Raw genomic sequence first — 26,643 nt, 5'->3', positions numbered from 1 at the left:
AGGGACTAGATCTGATAGATAGAGTGCCTGATGAACTACGGACTGAGGTTCATGACATTGTACAGGAGACAAGGATCAAGACCATCCCCATGGAAAAGAAACGCAAAAAAAGCAAAATGGCTGTCTGGGGAGGCCTTACAAAAAACTGTGAAAAGAAGAGAAGTGAAAAGCAAAGGAGAAAAGGAAAGATATAAGCATCTGAATGCAGAGTTCCAAAGAATAGCAAGAAGAGATAAGAAAGCCTTCCTCAGTGATCAATGCAAAGAAATAGAGGAAAACAACAGAATGGGAAAGACTAGAGATCTCTTCAAGAAAATTAGAGATACCAAGGGAACATTTCATGCAAAGACGGCCTCGATAAAGGACAGAAATGGTATGGACCTCACAGAAGCAGAAGACATTAAGAAGAAGTGGCAAGAATACACAGAAGAACTGTACAAAAAAGATCTTCATGACCCAGATAATCACGATGGTGTGATCACTCACCTAGAGCCAGATATCCTGGAATGTGAAGTCAAGTGGGCCCTAGAAAGCATCACTACAAACAAAGCTAGTGGAGGTGATGGAATTCCAGTTGAGCTATTTCAAATCCTGAAAGATGATGCTGTGAAAGTGCTGCACTCAATATGTCAGCAAATTTGGAAAACTCAGCAGTGGCCATAGGACTGGAAAAGGTCAGTTTTCTTTCCAATCCCAAAGGCAATGCCAAAGAATGCTCAAACTACCGCACAATTGCACTCATCTCACACGCTAGTAAAGTAATGCTCAAAATTTTCCAAGCCAGGCTTCAGCAATACGTGAACCGTGAACGTCCAGATGTTCAAGCTGGTTTTAGAAAAGGCAGAGGAACCAGAGACCAAATTTCCAGCATCTGCTGGATCATCGAAAAAGCAAGAGTTCCAGACAAACATCTATTTCTGCTTTATTGACTATGCCAAAGCCTTTGTGTGGATCACAATAAACTGTGGAAAATTCTGAAAGAGATGGGAATACCAGACCACCTGACCTGCCTCTTGACAAATATGTATGCAGGTCAGGAAGCAACAGTTAGAACTGGACATGGAACAACAGACTGGTTCCAAATAGGAAAAGGAGTATGTCAAGGCTGTATATTGTCACCCTGCTTATTTAACTTATATGCCAAGTACATCATGAGAAATGCTGGGCTGGAAGAAACACAAGCTGGAATCAAGACTGGTGGGAGAAATATAAATATCCTCAGATATGCAGATGACACCAGCCTTATGGCAGAAAGTGAAGAGGAACTCAAAAGCCTCTTGATGAAAGTGAAAGTGGAGAGTGAAAAAGTTGGCTTAAAGCTCAACATTCAGAAAACGAAGATCATGGCATCCCGTCCCATCACTTCATGGCAAATAGATGGGGAAACAGTGGAAACAGTGTCAGACTTTATTTTGGGGGGCTCCAAAATCACTGCAGATGGTGATTGCAGCCATGATATTAAAAGACGCTTACTCTTTGGAAGGAAAGTTATGACCAACCTAGATAGCATATTCAAAAGCAGAGACATTACTTTGCCAACAAAGGTCTGTCTAGTCAAGGCTATGGTTTTTCCTGTGGTCATGTATGGATGTGAGAGTTGGACTGTGAAGAAGGCTGAGCACCGAAGAATTAATGCTTTTGAACTGTGGTGTTGGAGAAGACTCTTGAGAGTCCCCTGGACTGCAAGGAGATCCTACTAGTCCATTCTGAAGGAGATCAGCCCTGGGATTTCTTTAGAAGGAATGATGCTAAAGCTGAAACTCCAGTACTTTGGCCACCTCATGCGAAAAGTTGACTCATTGGAAAAGACTCTGATGCTGGGAGGGATTGGGGGCAGGAGGAGAAGGGGACGACTGGATGGCATCACTGACTCGATGGACTTGAGTCTGAGTGAACTCCGGGAGTTGGTGATGGACAGGGAGGCCTGGTGTGCTGCGATTCATGGGGTCGCAAAGAGTCGGACACGACTGAGTGACTGAACTGAACTGAACTGAAACATTATGATGTGATAAGGCTACTGTGCATGTCTTTCTCTCTTAGCCATACATACTGAAATGTTTCCAGCTGAACCAAGGTGGATGGCATTTGCTTCAGAAGATGGAACCAAGGACAGGAGAAAGTTTGGTGTAGACCAAACAAGATGGGCCAAGAATGATTCATGTTGAAGGGGTGAGGGAGAGGGCTTTATGTGTGTTCATTGTATTATTCTATTTTCACACCTCTATTTTTATGTTGAAAAAGCTGTTTTCAGTCACAAAGTCACGTCTGACTCTGCAACCCCATGGACTGCAGCACACCAGGCCTCCCTGTCCATCACCATCTTCTGGAGTTCGCCTAAGTTCATGTTCATTGAATCAGTGACGCCATCCAACGATCTCATCTCTTATATACATTTTTATACATTTAAGTCTATAATTATATTTTTTAAAAATCACACCATTTCCATTCTGTTTTTAAGGCAGGTTAGTTTAATTTTATAGAAGAAATACTTTCAAAAGATACAAATGACACAATTAGAACAGAGACAAAAATAGAGATGAATACTGATTATAACTTATTCCCACAACAGAAGGTTACATATTTCGGTGGTGACAGTTAAGTTACCAGATGAATGGAAGACCAAATTCCCTTTTATTTGCTGTAGTGTTCCTAAAGGACCCTGGTGGCAGACTTTGGATTGTTTCTGGACTAAACTGCTGATAAAACAAGGCAGAGGTTTCTTACCACAAGGCACAGTTATGGACAAACTTAAACATAAGAAAATACCCCTTAAGACGATAGGACTTCACTTCTTAGACATGTGGGATATTTTCCAGGGGGTGGCAGTTTTAACCAGTCAGAAGCTGCAAAATCAAGTCACGAAAGAGAAGCCAATGAGGGGACACTGCGTCCTCCTGCCTCCTCAGCTGGCCTCTATCGCTGTCCACCTGCCCCTTCTGGCCACAGACTGCCAAGCAGCAGGAAACCCATCACCTCCCCTCCTTCATCTGCCTGGCTTTTCTTTGCTTTCTTAGGATGGTCCCATTCAGGTGCAAAAGCAGACAGACTCAGGAGGGAGGGAGGGACACACAGAAAGGTGCAAGCAGCGCTCCTGGAACTGATGTCAAAGCACAGACTGGATCTGTTTCTAGTGAGGCAAAGCAGGGATTTCTTTTTGTTTTCATTAAACTTTGGGGTGGAGAAGCACGCCAAACAAAAATCATCAGTCTCGACTGGGCAGTGACATTTATCTGCAAATCCTTGCAGGCTTTCTATACAGGCACAGTGGGTTTCCCTACGTTGCCACTTTGTAGGGCTTGAAAGTAAAAGCTGCTTCAACCCTTCAACCCAGTTAGCACTTCAAGTGGCAATGTGGCTACAGAGCGCCTAGGCAAGGTGGCTGGGACTGCCCCACTTCCGGGGAGCCATGCACCTGAAATGTACATGATTTGCTTTCCACACACCCCAGAGCCTAGCGCCAGCCAATTCGTTAGTCTCAACAGCTGGGAACAGGGAGGGCCTGCCACCATCCTGACCAATTCACTAACGCTGTCTCCTGGCATTTTTGGCAGGCACTGATGTTTTATGTGTCTCTACCTCTGTTGTGGGTATGTATATAGGGAAATAAGCAAAGGAAAAAAAGAAAAAAAAATCAAGACTAGAGGCAGAGATTCATAGCAATAAGTGGCAAGTGTGAAAAAGCATAAAGTTTTCAGCTTTACCACCACTGACAACTTTACTGTCCGTGATAGGTCAATGAAATGCTTTTACAAAATTCATTTTTAATAAATGTGAAAATGAAGGCAGATTATACAAGGGAGTGGTTACAGACTAATGGGAAAAAAGATGCTGCTGATTAAGGGGGGAGGGGAGACATTTTCAAGGGAAGGGCAGAAAGACGGTGTGGGGACGAGGGCGTTTTCTCTTACATTTTGTGTGATTCACCTCGTTTACTTCTCTGAGGCCTCATGAAGGAGAGTGCATTCCATAGATAATAAATACGTAGTAGACAAACTATACCATTTGGCATTTTATGAGGATGGTATAGTTGTATTACGTAAAGAATTTTTTTCCTCATGAGCTAGTTCTAAGATTCCTTAAGAAATATCAGGACAACTCCAGTATGGGGTGGGGGCCATCTGATTGAAAGCAAATGCTCTCCTGTGAGCCACTTGCTGGCTAGATATGGCTCCCACAGAAGTCTGCTTCCTCAAAAAAGCGCCTTGGAAGGTTCTCATGTCCGTGCTGTGACGGCTCCATCCATCAGCGGATCCACTGACTCGCTGAAAATGCACCTTCCTTCTCTTTTCACTTTCCTGCAAGCAGAGCAGAAGCTCCACCACTGCCCTCTTTGTTGGGTCTCAGTCTCAACTGGATAGGGCGGACTAGAAAGGCAGAGGCCGGGGGAGGGCGGGCTGTGTGGCTGCCGCCAGGGGCTCTAGGACCGCCTTCAGACCTGGGGCCACAGGGACACTAGGTGCCCGCAGGGCACCAGGCACTGACTTACGATTGAGCCCCTGCGTTGGCACCTGACTGAGCCCCTGCGGTGGCATCTTAAGGGAACACAAAGGGTGCCAAAGTGTACGATGTACGTGATAAATGCACGGAGGAAGAGGATTCAGCACAGTGTTTGCATTTCGGGTGTCAGACACAAAACCGGCCCCAAGTTCCATTCTACCGCGTGACAAATACTGAAGAACAAAATTCAGTCTTAAAATACATCTTAAAGTCAGTATTTTCCTTCAAGGAAAAAAAAGTACTATAAATAAATTACAATACAGTGAATTTGCCTGAACTCACTTCGTTTCTGTCTTCCAGCCTTTAAGTCAAATAAAACAGCGTTAAAAACTGTACACTCTTAACATGATAATTGTCTCTTATAAAATAACCTGTCTTCAGAGATGTCAATTTCACAACAAGGAAAAACCAAGCCCTGTTGCCGTCACTATTACAAAATATATATGTATAGATATATGTGTTTTGTTTTTTTTACAAAATGTGTATATTAATAGCTTTGCACAAATATTTTAAAGACAAATTTAGCTAGCCTAAGAACTTCATTAAAATATAACAGGCAGATAAATACTTCATGTGTACAAAGCACTACATCAAACATCATCGGCAGGCAGAGGAGGTACGTTAATCCTTGGTCTTGTAAAAAATGCTATCTTCTCCCTGGGATTGGAAAGAATAACAGGTTAGGGGTTGACGGAAATCCAACAAAATCTGGCAAGAGCATCTGCTATCAATGAGAGCTTTTCTTACTGAGAGAATGCACTGAATTTCAATTCCCAAGAGCACATCTGTTTGTATACAGATTCTCTAAATCTTTTTGTGCCGCCCTCCCAATTTTAATAGAGGTTACAAAGCCCCAAGGGTTTTTCTTCAGTAACTAGAATGGTGCCTGGTATATGGAGATGCTCAGTAAATTTTTTCTGTATGAATAAATGAAAAACTATACAAGTTCTAAATCCTAATTGACTACTCTTACATGAAAGGTCCAGAACAGGCAAACCCACAGAGGTAGAAAGGAGAGTGGTGGTGGCCAGGAGCTGATGGGAGGCTGGGATGGGGAATGACTGCTTAATGGGTCAGGCTTTTCCTTCTAGGGTGATGGAAATGCTTTCAAACTGGACACATTGTGACTGTACTAAATGGCATGGAACTGTTCACTTTAAAGCGGTTAATTTTATGTTATGTGAATTTCACCTCGGCTTTGTAAAAAGCCAAACACAAAAGAAAATGGATATAACTAGGTAATTTTCCTCACATAAAAAAATAAAAACAGGGAAAGCTAGTCTATGCTATTCAAATCCAAGACAGTGGTTATTCTGGCATGGAAAATCTGGAAATGCTAATAACATTTGATTATTGCTGTGTAGTGTTTATGACAATTCACTGATACATTTCACATGTAGGATATGCAGGCTTCCCTAAATGTCTATTATGATTCAATCAAAAACTAAAAAGGCAAAGGTGATATGCGTATGTATCTAAATGTGAATCACTGTGTAGTTTACAACAGCAAACATCTGGAAAGAAGCAGGGGATAAACTGTTTAGAAGTAAATTATATCTATTAGATGAGAGATTACTACCAAAAAAGGTAACAGATGATGCAGCAATAGGGGATATTTTACTTTAAAAAAGAGCTAAATGCAAACTCCAATGCACAGTATGATTACAAGTAGCTGAAAAAAAACAGTGCTTGGGGTAAAAAAGAAGATCAAAAGAGAACTGCACAATGCTAACAGCAGTGAAGATTTCTGCTTTGTTCTCGACCTCCTGCGGGTCTTTTTCAATACTTAACTTGACTTTTTAAAACGACAAAGGGCTGACAGTAAAAAAAAGCCTGCGGGAAAGTGAGGCCCGGGCTTCTCCTCACCTGAACGTCTGCACTTGGATGGGCTCTTTGAGGTTCTGCCCACGCAGCTGGCACACCCCCTTAGAAGCCTTCTTCAGCATCTTCTCGGCTGCCTGTTCTTGATGGAAGTCAAGTTTGGTTTGTCTCGTCTGGAACAGCAACCAGCAACGCGGAGTCAACGAGAAGAACGCCGGAAGCCCACACTAGCTCCGGTGCGGGAGGGGCACCGGGAGGGGGAGAAAGTCCCGCCCGCCGGCCCGCCCCCCTCGCCCCGCCCAGGGCGCCGGCTCACCTGCCGCTCGGCCTCCCGCAGCAGGCTCCGGAAGCGCTCGTCTCGCAGCAGCCAGGCTGGCAGGTCGGTGTGGCCGCGGAGCTGGGCATCCTCCAGGCGCTGGCGCAGCTCGCGCAGGGCGCACAGCTCCTCGTTCAGCTGCCGCTGCCGCGTCCGCGACGCCTGGAGGTCCAGCTCCAGGTCTAGGGATGTGCGTGCTGCCAGTGCCGCCAGGGAGGACCTGCAGGGCTGCAGTCCAGGGAAGTTGAGCACCCCACCTCACCCCCACTCCCCACCCCCCGCGCCCTGCCAGCAGCTTCTTACCCTGGCCTGTCCCCATCTCCCGTCCCCTACTCCAGGGAAGGGGTCGCTGGAGGGGTATTTCTCAACACAACATCCATGTGGGCGACTGGGGTTCAAACCCATGTCCAAGAGCAAGCCAGTGACAGCCAACTGTCCGGTGGAAGGACCACCTTAGGTTTTGGCCCAAGTGCACAGAAATATACCCTCTCACATGGGGCAGGCAGGAGTCATCTTTCTCAAGTGATATTTGACAATATAAGTGAAAGTTAACGTGACATGAGCTTTCTTTGTTCTGACATTTGATTTTGACTTGCATTTGAAAGGCACAGGCAATGCTGTGTAGAAAGGTTTATGAGAGGAAAAAATTCTAAATAGCTAACAAGAGAAAGGGCTTTCCTGGTGGCTCAGACGGTAAAGAATCTGCCTGTAAAAGGGGAGACTCTGATTTGATCCCTTGGTCGGGAATATCCCCTGGAGAAGGGAATGGCTACCCACTCCAGTATTCTTGCCTGGGAAATTCCATGGAGAAGAGCCTGGTGGGCTACAGTCCATGAGGTTGCAAAGAGGTGACGACCACTAAGCAACTAACACTTTCACTTAACAAGAGAAAAGTGATCAAATACGTTATGAGGCCAGCAGAGAACACAACCATTGAAAAAGATGAAACCTATACCAACATGGCAAAATCTTAATGATCTACTGTGTAAGGGAGAAAAAAAGCATGAAATAAACCATGTGAGGGCTTTCTGTTTAAACACACACACAATGTCAAAAAAAGTTCCTTCCCAGGGAATTCCCAGATGGTCCAGTGGTTAGGGCACCCCCCTCTCCCTCAGGTTCAATTCCTGCTGGAGAACCTAAGACTGCAAGCCACATGATGTGGCCAAACAACAAAAAACGTTCTTCCCTGTATAAGCCTGAAGTAATAAGCAAGTCTGCTGTTTTTAAGTTCTGAGAAAAGAATTTTGTACATGGAGTTGAGAGCAGTACTTCCCACTGCATGGCAAACAACCCTGGGGAAGGCAGTTAGTGCAACAAAATCACAAATCCATGAGCCTATCAACGTTCTTCAGAGGACTGAACCACTGTATGTGTTTTACATACTCATAATACTATTTTGCACATATGCAGAAGTTAAACGCAAATATAAGTGACTTGATAAATACAAATTCATGTAAAAGCACTGCTGAATTCATAACAGAGTTCTTAACCAGGAGTGACTTAGCCACTCAGGGGACACTTGGCAACATCTGGGGATATTCTTGTTTGTCACAACTGGCGGTGGGGGGAGGCGCATGCTACTGCCAACGAGTGGGTCAAGGCCAGAGATGGAGCTCAGCTTCCCACAGTGCACAGGACGCCCCCACGACAAAGAATGATCTAGGCCAAAATGCCAACAGCGTTGCTGTTGACAAATATGTTTGTAGCTGAATTATGTATTTTCTTATCATTCTCAGCCAACAGCTACTCTAAACGAAACCACCACAAGGAGATCTGGGAATTTATTTTTCTTTAAAAGAATCCTTCCCCAGGAAAGTAAGGGAACCACTAACTTACAAACTAAAAGTAGCAAAACTTTGTACACTGGTGTGATGTAGGGAAAAAAACTTGGTTATATAAGGATATGAAAGAAACAGTCTTATGTAGAAGAATGCTCCACATTGAAAGCCTCAAATTTTCTAAACTGTATGTACTTGCTTTTCAAAAAAGAAAAAAAAATCTGATATAGGATGGCTGATTGTTTACACTATATTTTAAAATGTAAAGATCATGTATTATCTTTGATTATGACATTATCTTGGGAAACATAAATATTGGTAACATGTTAGCTTTATATACAGTTTTAAGAAATTACATCTAAGTAAAGAAGGAAATAAATATATTGCCTTTCAAATAATATAGCTAAAATATTACCTTGTCAGGCTTGTAGAAATAGCTCCCAGGGTACATATAGACTACACATTAGTCTGCGTGGGCACATACCTGCTTATAGCGAAGGGTCCGTCTTTCCAGAGTGTTTCGCACAAAGGGGGACTTCCGAGGCAGTGTGGAACTGTCACTGTCACTACGATAAAGCTGCATCAAAAAGACGAAGGTTCAGAAACACTTCCTTAAGAATTCACATGCATCATCTGTGTACTCTGAATTGGATTACTCTGTTTCTCCTGCAGGTACTCACACACCCTTAAGGCTTTTAGAGTTTTTACCAGGACTCTGGGTATCACTTAAAAGAAAACCTACACAAGAGTTTCAAGCAAAACAAAGGCAGAGCGAATAAGCGGACCAACCCTCATCCCCATTCCTCCCTTGCGTCCATCAGCCAAACCAGGTGAGGTTTCCAGGCTGATCCAGCAACACAATTTCCATCTTATCAGTGCCAGCTGCCACTTGATATGGTGGGACGCTCATGAAAGCCTGCGCTGTCCTCAGCGTTTTTCACTTTTTTATCAATCATTCTTGTCTGCTGTGTTTCTAGCTTTGGCAAGAGCTGGAAAGAACGGCGTTCCAGGAAAGAGCCCTGTTCCTGGCAGGAGGACAAGTGCACAAGACTAACACCCACTCTGCTCACCAAGGGAAAAGGCCCACTTTTAAAAAGAAAAATAAATAATGCCAGCTTCATGGGAGCCAAGACAGCCTGTATTTTATTTGGCTGTGGGTTCTTGTTTTGGGATCAGTGTATATCTGCGTGAAAGCAAAGTCCTTGCCTTCATGGCTTTATTTTCCACAGAGTTAGATTTGCTTGGGGCAAAGTGGGGAGATGAGACCAACATCGATTTCCTACCCACCCATGCATGGTGTTCCTTTAGTGGTATCATTTGTGATAAGAGATATGTCTTTTAGCATAAATAAAAAAACAAATAAAGGGGACATAAAGAAAACTTCTAGACAGGTGGCAAGGAATCCCAACTTACTCTGCAAACATACTGGCTTCGTGCTCCAGGAGAGAAAGTCTGAGAACGGACAATGGTGCTGCTCCGAACAAAGGGTGAGCCGCGGGCCCTGCGGCTGGGCCTCTCCTTCCGAAGACTCGCTACCTCTTCGGGGAAGAGATCTTCTGTGTTGGTCTCCTTGTCAACCTAGATACAATTTATTACCATGACTTTTGCTAGGACATAAGCAATCAACTCCATGTGACCCACTCTTCTGTCCTCCACATGGACTTCTACGTGGCATTTCACACTTAACACGTCCAGAATTTCTGATATTCCCTCGGCCAAGCATCTCAACCTAACTAGTTCGTTCAAGCAAAAAAAGTTTTCGTGTCATTCTGGACTCAGCTCTCTTTCATACACCCTGTATCTGGTCCAAGATCAAGTCCTGTTGGCTCTGTGTTCAAGATTAAGCATGTTGTGACCTCTTGTCATTGACTCTCCATCTGGGTCACCATCATGTTCTGCCTGCTTAGTGCAGGCTTCTCACCTGGCTCCCTGATTCCACACCTCACTCTTCTCTTCAAATGCTTCTCAACACAGTGCCAGAGACATCCTGATAAAATTGAAGTAGGACCCTGTGATTCCACTCCTAGGTGTATACCCTAAAGACCTGAAAACAGGTGTTCAAATATTTGCACACAGATGGGTTCACAGCAGCCTTATTCAAACAGGTGAAAGGTGGAAGGAGTCCAAACCTCCATGGACGGATGAGTAGATAAAAAAAATGCCCTGTACTCACACAAGGGATGAGAAGGAGGGAAGTGCTGACAGACAACGACAGCGTGCTGGGCCTTGAAAACATCAGGCTGAGTGAAAGAAGCCAGTCACAAGACGCCGTGTACTGTACGATGACATTCATTCATTCATTCATTCATTTTTACTGAAGTATAACTGGCTTACATTGTTATATTAGCTTCAGGTGTTCAAGATAGTGATTCTGTATTTTTATACATTACAAAATGATCACCATAATAAGTCTAGTTACCATCTGCCATGTTACAGTTGATACAATATTACTGACCATATGATTTCCTTATTTTATAATCTCCCTTATTTCCCTCATCCTTGCACCTCCCCCCATCCTCCACCCTGGCAACCACCAGTTTATTCTCCGTATCTATGAATCTGTTGTTGTTTTGTTATGGTTGTTCATTTGTTCAGCTTTTTTAGATGCCACATATAAGTGGCCCATAGAAGGGGAAGAAGTAGAAGCAGTGACAGATTTTATATTCTTGGGCTCCAAAATCACTGCAGATGGTGACTGCAGACATGAAATTAAAAGACACTTGCTCCTTGGAAGAAAAGCTACAACAAACCTAGACAATGTATTGAAAAGCAGAGACATCACTTTGCCGACAAAGGTCTATATAGTCAAAGCTATGGTTTTTCCAGTAGTCATGTACACATGTGAGAGTTGGACCATAAAGAAGGCTGAGTGCTGAAGAACTGATGCTTTCAAACTGTGGTGCTGGAGAAGACTCTTGAGAGTCCCTTGGACTGCAAGGAGATCCAACCAGTCCATTCTAAAGGAAATCAGTCCTGGGTGTTCATTGGAAGGACTGATGTTGAAGCTGAAACTCCAATACTTTGGCCACCTCATGAGAAGAACTGACTCATTGGAAAAAATGCTGATGCTGGGACAGATTGAAAGCAAAAAGAGAAAAGGATGGCAAAGGATGAGATGGTTGGATGTCTCACTGACTCAATGGACATGTATTTGAGCAAATTCCAGGAGATAGTGAAGGAAAGGAGAGCCTGGTGTGCTGTAGTCCATGGGGTTGCAAAGAGTTGGACACGACTTAGTGACTGAACAAGTGAAATCATGCAGTATATGTCTTTCTCTGTCTGATTGCTCCATTTAGCATGATAATCTCTAGGTCCATCTATGCTGTTGCAAATGACAAGATTCCCTTCTTCTTTACAGCTAATATTTAATTTCACACACACACACCACATTTTCTTTACCCATTTATTGATGGGCATTTAGGTTGTTTCTGTATCTTGGTTATTATAAATCATCCTGCAATAAACATATGAGTGCATGTATCTTTTCTATTAGCATTTTTGTTTTCTTCAGAAAAATATCCAGAAATGGAATGGCTAGGTGTATGGTAGTTCTATTTTTAATTTTTTGAAGAATCTCCATACTGTTTTCCACAGTGTTCACACCAACTTACATTCCCACCAACAATGCACAAGGGTTCCCTTTTTTCTACATCCTCTCCAACGTTTATCTGTTGTCTTTGATGACAGTCCTTCTTACATGTACATGGTGATATCTCATTGTGGTTCTGATTTACATTTCCCTAATGAAAAGCAGAGACATTACTTTGCCAACAAAGGTCCGTCTAGTCAAGGCTGTGGTTTTTCCTGTGGTCATGTATGGATGTGAGAGTTGGACTGTGAAGAAAGCTGAGTGCCGAAGAATTGATGCTTTTGAACTGTGGTGTTGGAGAAGACTCTTGAGAGTCCCTTGGACTGCAAGGAGATCCAACCAGTCCATTCTGAAGGAGATCAGCCCTGGGATTTCTTTGGAAGGAATGTTGCTAAAGCTGAAACTCCAGTACTTTGGCCACCTCATGCGAAGAGTTGACTCATTGGAAAAGACTCTGATGCTGGGAGGGATTGGGGGCAGGAGGAGAAGGGGACATCAGAGGATGAGATGGCTGGATGGCATCACTGACTCGATGGATGTGAGTTTGAGTGAACTCCGGGAGTTGGTGATGGACAGGGAGGCCTGGCGTGCTGCAATCCATGGGGTCGCAAAGAGTCGGACACGACTGAGCGACTGAACTGAACTGAACTGAATGATTAGTGATGTTGAGCATCTTTTCATATGTCTGTTGGCCATCTGAACGTCTTCTCTGGAAAAATGTCAATTCAAGTCCTCTGCCCAGTTTTTAATCAGGTTGGTTGTTTTATTGATGTTGAGTTGTCATGAGTTCTTTGTGTATTTTGGATATTAACCCCTTGTCAGCTATAATGTTTGCAACTATCTTCTCCCATTCAGTAGGCTGTCTGTTTTCCTTATAGGCTTCTTCACTTGGCAAAAATTTTTAGTTTGATAAAGTCTCATTTGTTTATTGTTTTTATTTATCTTGCCTGAGGAGAGAAATCCTAAACTATAATGCATTGCTAAGATTAAAGTCCAAGAGCATACTACCTATGTTTTCCTCTAGGAATTTTATAGTTTCAGACCTTACATATAAGTCTTTAATCCATTTAAAAATGGAATGAGAAAGTAATCCATTTTCCCCAACACCACTTACTGAAGAGGCTGTCTTTTCTCCAGTGTATTTCCTTGCTTCCTTCCTCACAGATTAGTTAACCATATAAGTGTGGGTTTATTTCTGGGCTTTATAATCTGTTCCATTCATCTATGTGTATTTTTTTGTGCCAGTACCATACTGTTTTGCTTTCTATAGCTTTGTAGTATAGTTTGAAATCAGAGACCATGGTATCTCCAGCTCTATTCTTCTTTCTCATGGTTTGTAAAAAAACATAAAATTTACATTTTTAGTGCACAGTTCAGTAGTATTAAATGTATTTATATTATTGTGAAAGAGACCTCCAGAACTTTTTCATCTTCCCAAACTGAACTCTGCCACCATTAAACAACAATTTCCCCATCTCTAGCCCATGGTAACCACCATTCTACTTCCTGTCTCTATGAATTTAATTACTAAATTTAGGAATCTCATATAAGTATAATCATATAGTACTCATTCTTTTGTGACTGGCTCATTTCACTCAGCACAATGTCTTCGAGTTTCATTCATGTGGTAGCATGTGACATGACTACCTTCCTTTTTAAAGGTAATATTCCATTGTACATATATGTCACATTTTCCTTATCCATTCATCTGTGGATGGACGTGTAGGTTGCTTCCACCTCCTGGCTACTGTGAATAATACTACTATGAACATGGATATACATGTATCTCTTGGAGACTTTCTTTCAATTCTTTAGGATGTACATCCAGAAGTGGAATTGCTGGATCAGATGATAATTCTATCTTTAATTTCCTGAGGAACCTCCACACTGTTTTCTATAGTGGCTGCACCATTTTACAGTCCTGATCTTTGAAGATACCAATTTACATTTCTAAATGTACCCCTTTCTAAAATGAGAAATCTTTCTAAAAATGCAAGCCCTGCTTCCCTATCATTTCATCCTTCAGTAGCCCTTTTGACTACCTCCATTGCTGCTGAGTTGTACTGATTTACCCTGTCTGTTGCCCACAGGGCAGGACTTGCCATCTGTTTCTTTGCTGCTGCATCTGCAATGCCTAGCAGCTACCACGAGCACAGGCTGAGAGAGAATGCAAATGTGGTTGAAGAACTAGCGACTGAGGAATCCAGGTGAAGGAGTTACAAGTATCTACTGTACTATTCTAGCAGCTTCTCTATAGATTCAAAGTGCTTCAAAATGAAAAGTTGCAGGAGGAAGAGACATTAAGCAAGCCACTCCCCTGACTTGGACCAATGCTTGTAAAGGTCTGAGAAAGCTGGATGCTGGCAATGACTGGTACCTATGCCCAGAGCATCTCCTCCTGAGGCACTGTTCTTAATGTCACAAATGGAAAATAACTACAAGTGTCCAAAACCATAGGGACCCATGAAATATCCCAAGCCACACATGACCCTGAAGATGGGAATGGGTCATCATCAGATGGCTCATGAATGAGTAAAAATCCAACCTTTTTAGTTTAAAGAAGACAAATGTTTCCATAGGACTTGCTGTTTACAGATGCAAGGGCATTTGCTTGGCTTCCCTCATGTGGGATACACACTCCCTCATCCAGGGCAGTGCCTGGTACTGTCAGGCAAAACATTAAGGGATCCATCATATCCCTTGACCTTTTCTACTTACCTTAAGAGCTGGAGGCTGAAGTTTCTCAGGGCTGTAAGGATCTGCCTGGCCAGCAAACGTGTGTCCATGGATGGAGTCAACACCAACGCAGCAGGGCTCTGGGTGCGGGGGGCTGGTCTGGGCACAGCTGCTACAGCCACTGTCTACCGAGTCTGCCTGCCAACTCCTGCAGGTGGACATGGCAAAAGCCCTCAAAATGTTCATCAAGGACTGAGTTCACTGCTGCACTTAGAGCACTGTAGCAGAGATGCTCAATATTTGCTTCTGATGACTGAAGATGGGTACTTTTCTCATAAAGTGAAAGGCATTTAGGTTCTCTAGGGAAGAGAGAGTGCTATGAGGCCTTTCATCTAGAGGGTCTGTCTGTCTGTCTCGCCCAGTTGCAGTCATTGAAGATGCCAGGACCCTGGGACCACCTCTCTGAGTCCTCTCAGCTTCCTGCCCATCCCTGAGCCCACCTCTCTGCCGTGCACTTTCCCTCCCGAAAATAAACTCCTTTTGAAAATAAACCCTGAGAAAGCTATTAGGAAGAAATAGCAAGCTTTGGAAACATGCTCTTTATGGAAAAACGTGGAAGTAAAGCAATAAGAAAGTGCCTCCGGAAAGGATCTGCCAGAAAGCGATATACTCATGGTGCTGCTCCTCTGAGTGATTCCTCTACTGAAGACACATCTGCCCTAGTCAAGCATTTGCCCACAGGCAGCTCTGGGTAAGATGTAAAGGGGCATCACATGATTCTATTTAAATGAAATGCCCAGAACAAGCAAATCCTTGGAGATGGCATGGAGATGGGCAGTGGCCAGGGGCTGAGAGGACTGCTAATGGGGATGGGGTTTCCTTTTGGCAGGATGAAAATGCTCTAAAGTTGCCTGTGGCTTTGGGGGCATAATTGTGTGCCTGTATTAAAATCCACCGAACTGTGTACACTTAAAGGGGTGACTGTATGGTAGGGAGATTGAAATGTGAAAGTCAAAGTCACTTAGTCATGTCTGACTCTTTGAGATCCTATGGACTGTAGCCCACCAGGCTCCTCTGTCCATGAGGATTCTTCAAGCAAGAATACTGGAGTGGGTAGCCATTCTCTTCTCCAGGCAATCTTCCTGACCTAGGGAATGAACCTGGGTCCCTTGCATTGCTGGCAGATTCTTTACTGTCTGAGCCACCAGGGAAGCCCTGGTAGGGAGACTGTGTCCCAGTAAAGCAGTTAATAAAGAAAAAAAAACAGAATTTTAAAGATCTATCATATCCAATCTTGGCAGAGGGAGCCCTCAACAGTTCCCTCACTTTAAGAAAATTCAGGAATAGGAGGAAAGGTGAAAAGCCTGTGCCTACAGCTAGAGTCAAAATATGGCCAAACAAACAAACAAACAAAAATATGGCCTTCATGAAAACAACCACACGACCCCCTCATGAGAATCCAAACTTCTGCACAAAGGTATCCAAGAGTCGCCCAGCACATTCTACAGAAACTAACCTGTAGCTGCTTCACTCCAGGAAGATGAGCTGCGTCTTTCTCAGGGGCTGCCGGCCACACTCACCTCTCAGACACGGCCTCAGCCTGCTCCTCCTTGCGTTCCATCTCCAGGATCTCCTCCTCTGTGTACTCCAGCTTCACGCGCTCCTCGGCCAGCTCTCTCTCTACTGCCTGCAGCTGCGCTGTGGTTCTCGCCAGCAGCACCGTCACTGCGTCCTGCAGGACGAAAGGGATGACGCTGAGAAGCAACTGAGGCCAGTGGTGTGTGGTGGCGAAACGGAAAGCCTGTGGGAGCACCCTACTACCCTGCCCAGCTGGCAGCCATCCAGTGGCCATCCCCAGCTGCCCTCCAGTGAGAAGCACCTCAGCCCTGGTTGACAGAAAGTCAGTAACTTGGCCTTTTTAGGGAGCTCTGAAAATTCAAATTTTAAAGCTACTAACGCATCACTTATGATCAAGAACACGCTGCATTAAAAAAACATTATCCTGGACAGCCACATGCATCACTATGTGCTCAGCTGCTCAGTGGGTGAGTCAGCAGGGTCTTCTCTGAAACAAACGTGTGTGTGCTAAGTCACTTCAGTTGTGTTCGACTCTTTGCAACCCCATGGACTATAGCCTGCCAGGCTCCTCTGTCCATGGGATTCTCCAGGCAAGAGTACTGGAGTGGGTTGGCATGCTCTCCTCTAGGGGAGCTTCTTGACCCAGGGATTGAACTCAGGTCTCCTGCATTGCTGGCAGATTCTTTACTGTCTGAGCCACCAGGGAAGTCCATGTTTACATAGCTGTTTCTTAGAAACAATGTCCCCAGGAAGAGCCTGTCTCAAAGCTGGGCCACCTACTGTCTTCCTGCAAGCAGCCAGTGTCAGGTCCTGGGCGGCACAGTCTCCTGGCCGCTCCTCCTCCCGCCGCGGTGGCTCGGGGCCAGTGAACACCTGGACTGAGTACCATCGCAGCTGCATCTCACTCGAATCATAATCGGTCAGGTTAATCTGAGCAATGCCCTGCAAGGTGTTTAAAGGAAAAAAAAGCACAACAGGTCTTGAATGACTGCATCTTAACAACCGACAAGCATCAAATAAAGTCACCCTTTAATGTTAACCACAGAGGCCACACAATTTTCCACTGCTATTCAAAGACTGCATGCATGCATGCTACGTCACTTCAGTTGTGTCCGACCCTTTGTGACCCTATAGACTGTAGCCCCCCAGGCTCCTCTGTCCATGGGAGTTTTCAGGCAAGAATACTGGAGTGGGTTGTCATTTCCTTCTCCAGGGGATCTTTCTGACCCAGGTATAGAACCCATGTTTTTTTAAGTCTCCTGCATTAAGCAGGCAGATTCTTTACCACTAGCGCCACCAGGGAAGCCTAAAAAGGCTGCAGTGAAATGAAAGTCTTCACAAAGGATCTAATGGGGGCAGCTCCTTGCTTGCAGGTTCAGCTCAATCAGAAAGTGCTAAGAGGGGAAGTAGGGCAGAGAACAGACAAGATGAAGTGGTGGGTCAGGCTCAGGGTATGCCACTTAGAAGAGCCAGTGATTCTTACAGGGATTTTTAAAAAAAGGTTGGTGGAACTCTTCTCTAATTCTGACACTGATGGAGTGGGACTAAGGGGGAAAATTCCAACATTGGGAAGAAAGCAGCCTGGTTTCCAAGCCCCGCCCTATCTGCCTAGGTAAAGATGGATAGTTGATTCACCTGGTTCCAAGGTTGCTAGATAAAATACTGCGCATCTGGGTGAACTGTCATTTCAAATAAACAGCATATTTAAAAAAATATATATCAGTTCTGTCCCAAATATTACATGGGACATACTTATACTAAAAGGGATCCATAGTTTATTTGAAATTCAAATGTAACCGACCATCCTATAGTTCTATCTGCTGAGTTTATCAGACCTATTTATTAGTTCCTGTGACTGAAGATGGGGATACTGCAGAAGTGGTTACGCAGACGTTTTACAAGTATTCATTGAGATAATACACAAGTACAAAACACTTGACAAGATAAGGGGTTTTATCACCCCTTTTTCTCCTCCCTGCAACAGAGATCCTTTGACAGCGGCACAATTCATCAGTGTCCCACCCTGGGACTCAGGCAGGTGGGGAGGGAGGGGGCAGGGGCAGGGAGGGGCCGTACCAGCAGTTCCTCCTGCAGTTGCGGGTTCACGGAGCACACGTATAACTGAAGAGACTTCAACGTCACCATGCTTGAATGCACAGGGATTCTGAACACTTCATTAAATACCAGGGGGGCTTGCAATTCCAGAGCCTTCGAGCAGTAAGTGTTTGGCGTGCTGGAGTCAAGCGGGGGCAGATAGACACGGATGTGTCTGCAACCGAGAGAGGGAGGAAAAAAGCGGATGGAGGCAGCATTTACTGAAACAGCTGCATGGGACACGCGTGGATCACAGAAGCGTGCAGATACGCCACCTAGTTTCACTGCCCATACGCAGAGTTTTACTGTCTTTTGGAGGAGATTCTTTTTGTCAACTAAGAATAAGGCCAAAGAACTTACAAGCCCCTAGAGATCAGGGGGAGAAAACCCACTCACAAAGGAAAGACTTCCAGGTCAGTGGTTAGGACTTGAGAGGGACTCAAGTGGACATTCTGCTTTCACCATCTTTGTGGGAAAAAATCTGGCCGGATCTCTCCACGGCCCCTTGGCTCCCTCTCCAAGCTCTGCCTGCCGCACCAGGCTGTGCTCCCTGCCCTGTTCACCCCCGGCGTGGAAGCTGGCACCCAGGAGACGCTCAAGCATCAGTGGATGCTGCAAACCGTCAGCCACCCAAAACCAGGCTGCTTCCAAGGGCTTTGCGAGGCCAGTCTGCGAAGATGACTCATGGAAGGGGAGGGCGCCATCTGGCCTGAACGCCCATCACAGAGGGGCTCACCCACCTGGCTAAGTGGGCCTCCCCCTCCCACCGTTCAAGCACCCATCTTCCTGCTGGGGACAACTCGAATTCCCTTCTCCCAGTTCAGGCACCTCATCTGGTCTCAAGAGACAAGTGTGGCCGTGTCACCACCAAGCCTTGTGACCAGGAGAGACATCTTAAGCTCAAAGGCTACCAATGAAGGGCACACAGCCCTTTCTCATCATGGCCACACACATAACCAGACTGGCTCCATGAATGCCACCTGCTTCCAATAGTAAACCAGCCTCTTCTTAAAACTTAAAATCTTTTATATTTCAGGCAGACATGCCCTGGCGTCTTATTCTGAATTCAGGTTCTAAAACAGTCTTTTCCCCTGCCCAAACGGCCAAGAAGCACAGGTTAGCCAGCGGTGTGGTGTGGAGGAGGGCCTGGGAAAGCTTACATTTTGCAGTCTTCCTTTACCATCAGCCCAGCAAAGTTCTTCAGTTGGAGTACGTTCACAAGGAGACACTCATTGGCCCTGTCAAGCCTGGAAAATAAAACACGAGTTCACAGACTGCAAACTCCCTGAGGTGGACAAATCCTTCTGGTGCAACTACCACAGTGGCCCTCACCACACTCCGAGGAGACCGGTGTGAAGTCTGAGGACATTTCTTACTGTCACACCAAGTGTATGTGTGTGGGGGGGTGGCGGCTACTGGATCTTGCTGCCACTGAACACTCCAGAGTGCACAGGATGGGCCCCAACCAAGAACAACCCAGCTCCAAGGTCATGAGCGCCGACACTGAGAAACACTCGACTAGGATGACAAGAGTGAGCAAAAGAAAGCTGCTGGGATGTGAACATCCTGCCTTACTCCTCTGAGAACCGCTGGTTATCGCCTCGACAGAAACTGTAACGCGGGGACTTTCCTGGTGGTCCAGTGGCTAAGACTCCATGCTCTCAGTGCAGGAGGCCAGAGTTTGATCCCTGGCCAGGGAACTAGATTCCACATGCTGCAACCAAGAATTTGCATGCCACAACTAAAGAACCTGCATCCACAATGAAGACCTGTTACAGTCAAATAAGTAAATAATTTTTTTTTTAAAAAAAGAAAGAAACTGTAACTAGAATCTCAAACGCTTTGCATTGCAAAGCACCCAGCTCCCCGGGCTACACAGGCTGACAGTCCCCAGCTGTGACTTGGTGTCGGGGGACAGCAATGGAGCTGCTTACTCAGGTCCCTTTATCCCTCTAGGCCTGTGGGCGGAGCTCTGAGTTGGTGGGCGGGCCCCAATCTACCCATCATCTTCACGATCCACAGGGAAAGAGTCTTCTGTACTCACAGAAATCCAACATGGATCTGGGGCCCCTCGTTACTGCAAGCATCTCCACGAACAGGCTCGTCAGCATCCTCACTCCTGAACACAATCAGAAAAGGAACCATTACTCCAAGGGGACGTGGTTACTGTGGGCTCAGCAGAAACTCCTGCTAGGAGTGCTTCTTAGTGAGAGGGGCTTTATTAAGTGGGGACTGAAATAAATGCTCTACAGTGAATGAAAGGACACAGCAGGTCCCCAGGATCCATGATGCCATCGCCCAGGGTGCCTGCCGACCAGGTGGTATTTCTGAAAAAATAACTGCATACCTCTGAAGACCACATGTGATGTTTAGGACAAAGTTCAAAAACACGTCCTTTAAAATGCTACACAATAAATGAGATGCATACAGATACCCGAGGCGAAATAAATGACATCAAAGGTCTCAAACAAAATAAAGCCCAGAATTGTTCTGCCCTTGCAAAGTAATTCCTTGAGCTGAGGAAAGTGGGAGGGATGGCGAGGCATGGACATTCATTTCAAGTAAACATCCTTTCTAGAAAAAAGCAGGTGTCTCTCACACACTGATTCTCCTTTTCCAGCTCTACTGGGCTTGTGCCTTTCACTGCCCCCCGCCCAGGGCTGGAGAGAGAGCAGTCGTCCTAGAAACAGGGAGCCAGGCCAGTCCCCAGACACCACCCAGGAGCAGAGGGGTTTCCTGGGAATGCTAAGAGCCCTCTCCTGGGTGGAGAGAAAGTAGAAGAGCTGCACCCCACAGACAAACACAGTGTCAAGCCAGACACGTATGGGCAGGGCTGTCTTTTGGGAAGTCAGCCCAGGGAGGGGAGAAGGTCAGCTTCTAACCTTTTGTTGGGAGGTTCAAACACGCCGCTGTCGCTGGCCAGGGAGTAATCAGACAGGCAGGTGGACATGCGGCACGGTCTGTGCTCCAGCCTCTGGGCGCTGTCTTCTCGAAGGGTCACTACTGTAAGCAAGAGACGTGGCAGGGCTCAGGAGGTGACGGTGCAGGAGGCCAGGTCACAGCACAGACAAAGCACAAAGCAGCAGAGACAGGCCAGCGTGCGCACAGATGTGTGCTTAACCACACTCTGCTCGAGAACCTTCTGATAATGAAAACTGGAAGATACGGGCTTCCGGCTACTTCTTTAAAAGCTCTTTAAATGACCATAAATCTCCTTTCACCTCCTTAATGAGCACACAGGACAAAAGGTGGTGGGAAGGCCCTGGGCACGGTGGCACTCTGAGAGAGTGTCAGGGAGAGAGATCACCCAGGCATGAAGGATAGCGAGTTCTCTGAGAGCTGGGAGGGTCAGTGTTTCCTCTTTGATGCTGCCTGGTAGTCTCCATGCTTCATACAAGAAATGTGGACTACACTGCCTCACAATCGCAAAACAGAATTAAAAAAAAAAAATCATCAAAATCATCCCTAAAAAAACGTAGTGACTTTCAAGTCAGAGGATATACAGATGCAACCCAGACTTGGCCTTTGTCAATGTCTCCGTGGCCCCTTTTTCTGACTGCAGCATCCTCCTCAGCAGTCCTGGGGACAGACTGGCTTCCAGAAGGGTCTCCTGGGATTAGACAGTCTCATCACTGAGCAGCTTTACTTTTGTCTCAGACCTACTTTAACCAAGAGCCACTGACATTCTCCCCTTAACCATTTCATTTCATCAAGTCCTTCTGCTCCTTCCCTCACAGCACCAAGTGCCCTCTGCTGAATGTGACAATGGACACAGGAGCCTCCACGCTTTCAAGAGAGGCACACGTGGTTAGAACACAGGATTAAACCATGAAGCCCCAACTGAGCCTCACTCTGGCATCATGATGCCTCTTGTTAGTCACGCAGGTCCCTCTGGTCTCTCTACTTTGCTTCAGGCATCTAAGCTCTAGAAATTGAAAATTTAGATATCTGCGCATCCCTAAGTTTAGGGAATTTCTCAACAAAATTTCTCACAAAATTTCTCTCATTGCGATGAAAACGTACGAAGAGAGAAATGAAATGAAAGGCTTAATCCTCAGTGATCTCAAGCTTAGTGCATTCCCTCAGTCCACCAATGACCAACTCTCTTTTCACCCAAATTATTAATTCACAGAACAATTAAACCCAAACACATTCAGTGGGGTGCAAAACAGATGGGGGTGTCTGTGGCTTTGGTCTCACGATGTTAACTGCAGACAAAAGCAGACAAAAGCTGATCTTCCAAAGGCATGCAACACCCATCTTAGGGGCCACCAGCTCCGCCTCAGTCAGAGGCAAAAACTGACTCAGTCCCAGGGTGGCTGGAGGTTATTGACTCACACATCATAGATCACCAATCCCAAGTCCAGCTCTGTTCATCATCCCTGCCCCATGGAAGAAACCAAAGCCCCCAGGTCTGAACTGCAGATGGAAGCCCTCAGGTTGCTGCATGGAACCCCAGAAAACACAACTGCTCACTACTTCCATTCCCAGTTCTGTCACTCGGCCTTACACATCTTTAAGGAAGTAACACCGTGCAACAATCCAGTCAAATTCCAGGCAACGTGGTAACGTGACTCTGACAAAATTTCTCTCATTGCAATGAAGATGGATGAAGAGAGAAAGGAAATGAAAGGCTTAATCCTCAGTGATCGAAAGCTTAGTGCATTCATGGAGCAACCGGATGCAGGAGTTGACAGAAGAAGGAAGTACAGTCATCTGTCGCCCTGAGTGAGAAAAAAGCACATGGCAGACCCCACACTACATACCCCAACCGTCTGCTCTCGGGCTTCAAGGCAACAATGGGACAGTGGGGAGCAGCCAATGAAGTAAGGAATAAACAGTCTTCTTCACATTGATTTTTAAAGCCCCTGAACTTTTCATCATGAAACACAGACTGACAGACACCGAGACCTAAGGACAACAATACCATTTGACAAAAAGTAAGAAAGTATAAGGCAAATCACACTATGGGCAAAGCTGCCAGTTGACATACTAAAATCATGGAAGGATTAAAGTCTAGGGGGAAAGGAAAGGAGGAAAAAACACTTCAAGCTTTTCAGAAAGTTCTTACACCACTTTCATAGCCAGATGAATACCACTGAAATGACAATAATAAGAGTAACTGCTGAGCTACTTTAAAGGACAGCTATGAGCTATGTCCTTCCTGACCATGCCTTGACCATCCTAAATACATTGATTCACTGAACAAAGATGTGACACAGCCTGACCAGCAAGGCAAAGGCAAGTCCAAGGTCACTTACAGTGAACGTTTCTGTCGAGCCGCATGAAAAAAGAGATAAAAAAGTAGAAAGTGAAAGCACTGTAGAAGTTAAGCCAACAATTTTAAACAGGATAAAGAATGTAATAAAAACATCAATAAACAGATGAATAAAGTAAAAATATTTATGGATTTACATTAGCAAATACCAGTGGGAATGAAAATAGGAATGGATTTCAAAATCATGACACATCTGACTTTTAAAATCTGGGGAAGATAAAACTGTAGTAAACATGTAAAAACTGCTGAAGATGACCATTTATTTTCCCCCTCCCCTGTCTCACTTTTGGTCTCCTCACACTGATTTAAATCACAATGGGTGATTGTGAATTTTGTGTAACTAAAATTTTATCTTGCTAAAGGTTGCTTGAGTCAAACTTAAAACACGTAGTGTTACTAGACTGGAGACCACAGGGAACTACGTGACCTCGGGCATCATAAATGAGGGGCAGGGTTAACATAATGAGTACTGAAATCTTCACCAACTTTATGAAGCTGCGATGACTCTAGGCTTGGGCATTCCCGAAGATCAAGGGAGGCCAGGAGTTATCCATTGTCCATGCCTCAAGCTGCTTACCCAACCCAGCCCTCATGGAGCACCCAACAGGACCCATTCATGTAGACAAATACTTCTAGTTTGTAAGTGGTATTTGTAATTTGAGTGTGTGCTAAATTGCTTCAGTCGTGTCTGGCTCTGTGTGACCCTATGGACTGTAGCCTGCTGTCCATGGGATTCTCCAGGCAAGAATACTGGAGTGGGTTGCCATGCCCTCCTCCAGGAGATCTTCCTGACCCAGGGATTGAACCCATGTCTCTAATCTCCTGCATTGGCAGGTGGGGTCTTTACCACTAGTGCCACCTATAAAGTGCTTATAATTTAATTAATTTGTAATCTGAGTAATTCTACTCAGTGTCAGATACGAATATACCACCAGATGGCAGTATCTGACCATGCCAGAAGCAAAGCCCTCAATCTAAGAATTGTGAAGCATCATAACATCCATCACAAAGTGGAAAAGAAAAGGAAGTCAGGATCAGAAATTAAGTCGGCTCTTCTCTTTCCCACCCCATCTTTATCCTGGACCGAAAAGGGTGTTTGGCCTTGTGTGGACTTTCTGCATACACAGACTGACACTCTTGTATTTCAACCTTTAAAGAAACGTTGGTATGGGTGTGTGGGTGTGTACTCAGTTGTGTCCAACTCTTTGGACACATGCAAACCCCATGGACTGCATTCCATCAGCCTCATCTGTCCATGGAATTATCCAGTCAAGAATACTGGAGGGGGTTGCCATTTCCTATTCCAGGGATCTTCCCAACCCAGGGATCACTGTGCCGCCAGAAGTGGGCGGGGAACACAGAAAAGTAAGCTCAAGCAACAGATGCACAATTCAGTCCTTATTTTGTATTTTCTTTTTTGAATCACAGGAATAAACATGGAATACTGAACCTGTGATTATAATGAAGACCAAAGTGAATAAAGTTCCTCTGGACATGTGAATTATAGAAACAACATATATGGGGATATGAAAGGCGTGTTTGCAAACACAGAGGGCAAGACACTGAAATAAGAGATGCCAAAAAGCTCCAGGACTGCCAAAGAATATACTGGATCTCTGCTTAAACACATAGATGTTACAAGAAACTATATATACATATCAGTCCTGAATATTCATTGGAAGGACTGATGCTGAAGCTGAAGCTCCAGTACTTTGGCCACCTGATTTGGAGAACTGACTCATCTGAAAAGATCCCGATGCAGGGAAATATTGAAAGTGGGAGGAGAAGGGGATGACAAAGGATGAGATGGTTGGATGGCATCACCGACTCAATGGACGTGAGTTTGAGCAGGCTCTGGGAGATGGTGATGGACAGGGACAGGGAAGCCTGTCGTGCTGCAGCCTATAGGGTTGCAAAGAGTCGGACATGACTGAGCGGCTGAACTGAAGTGAACTGAATAACCAGCACTGCTGTTGTTTAGTCGCTAAGTCGGGTCCACCTCTTTTGTGACCCCATAGAGTGCAGTCTGGCAGGTTCCTCTGTCCATGGGGTTTCCCAGGCAAGAACACTGGAATGGGTGGCTATTTCCTCTTCCAGGGGATCTTCCCGACCCAGGGATTGAACCCATGTCTCCTGCTTGGAAGGCAGATTGTTTACCACTGAGCTACCAGGGAAGCCCAATAACCAACTTGGTTATACATAAAGAAGAACTGATGGGTAACAGAATGGTGGTGAGTGGAAGAGTCCACAAAGATCACCTCGTTTAAGGGCAAGGAAGGTGGAGACTGAGCCCCTTTCAAAGATGCACTCGAGGTTACACAGCTAATGAGTCAACAGGACAGGGACAGGGGCTGGGTCTAAGCTGCTAGTTTGAAGCCATTTCCACTACCTTGGGTTTGTACTCACGTTTTCTCTCTCTCCTTTGCTACTAAAACACTTAACAGTACGGAACCAGGGTTTCTCAGTCTTGGTACTACAGACACCTTGGCTGAATCATTCTTTGTAGTGGGGACCATGCTATGGGCCGAAGGATGTCAAGCAGTGCTGCTGGTCTCCACCCACCAGAGGCCAGTAGTACCACCACCACCCCCTACCCCACAACCAGCCCCTCAGCTTCGACAACTGAAAATGTCTTGAGACATAGCCAAGTACCTCTAGGGGGCAAAAACAGCCCTGGTTGAGATCCACTGTGCTCCACAAATTATCTACTGTTTGCCTGAATGGAATGTCTGAAAACGGTTTGGCCGTGCAAATGGAAGTGAATTAAATGGGTGGCAGTTTTTATCTTCTCCAAAAATGAAGTGGGTTCAAATCACTGGAGGTTGGCTCACAAAAGCTCCATCAGCCAGAATACCCTCTGAAACAGCAGACTGGTTTTCCACGTGGGCTACATGTTGACAAGCTGAATTGACAGCAACTAGACAGATGAAATTCTCAGGGCTACGTGTTTCTTGATCTGAACAGTATCAGAGAAATCGATTTGGTAGCAAGGACTGATGCTCACAGGTATGCC

General features: G+C 45.2%; 1 protein-coding gene across 4 annotated transcripts in view; it reads right to left on the bottom strand.

Moving 5' to 3' along the window:
• Positions 1–2,445: 2,445 nt before the first annotated feature.
• WWC3 (WWC family member 3) overlaps positions 2,446–26,643 on the bottom strand; it is a 110,311-nt gene continuing 86,113 nt past the window's right edge. For all 4 annotated transcript variants that reach the window (XM_070366453.1, XM_070366455.1, XM_070366456.1 and 1 more), the window contains 12 exons: positions 21,235–21,355; positions 20,397–20,471; positions 19,513–19,599; positions 18,335–18,527; positions 17,039–17,200; positions 16,261–16,412; positions 14,723–14,888; positions 9,829–9,993; positions 8,900–8,992; positions 6,635–6,862; positions 6,364–6,491; positions 2,446–5,154 (listed from right to left, as the gene is read on the bottom strand). In XM_070366453.1, the coding sequence (XP_070222554.1) occupies positions 5,088–5,154; positions 6,364–6,491; positions 6,635–6,862; positions 8,900–8,992; positions 9,829–9,993; positions 14,723–14,888; positions 16,261–16,412; positions 17,039–17,200; positions 18,335–18,527; positions 19,513–19,599; positions 20,397–20,471; positions 21,235–21,355 (1,637 nt within the window). In that variant the 3' untranslated portion in view covers positions 2,446–5,087. The remainder of the gene's footprint in view (positions 5,155–6,363; positions 6,492–6,634; positions 6,863–8,899; positions 8,993–9,828; positions 9,994–14,722; positions 14,889–16,260; positions 16,413–17,038; positions 17,201–18,334; positions 18,528–19,512; positions 19,600–20,396; positions 20,472–21,234; positions 21,356–26,643) is intronic.

This window comes from Bos mutus, chromosome X (assembly GCF_027580195.1).
Source record: "Bos mutus isolate GX-2022 chromosome X, NWIPB_WYAK_1.1, whole genome shotgun sequence".
In the NCBI taxonomy this organism is placed as follows: Eukaryota; Metazoa; Chordata; class Mammalia; order Artiodactyla; family Bovidae; genus Bos; species Bos mutus.
This window is presented reverse-complemented; position numbering and strand designations above follow the sequence as displayed.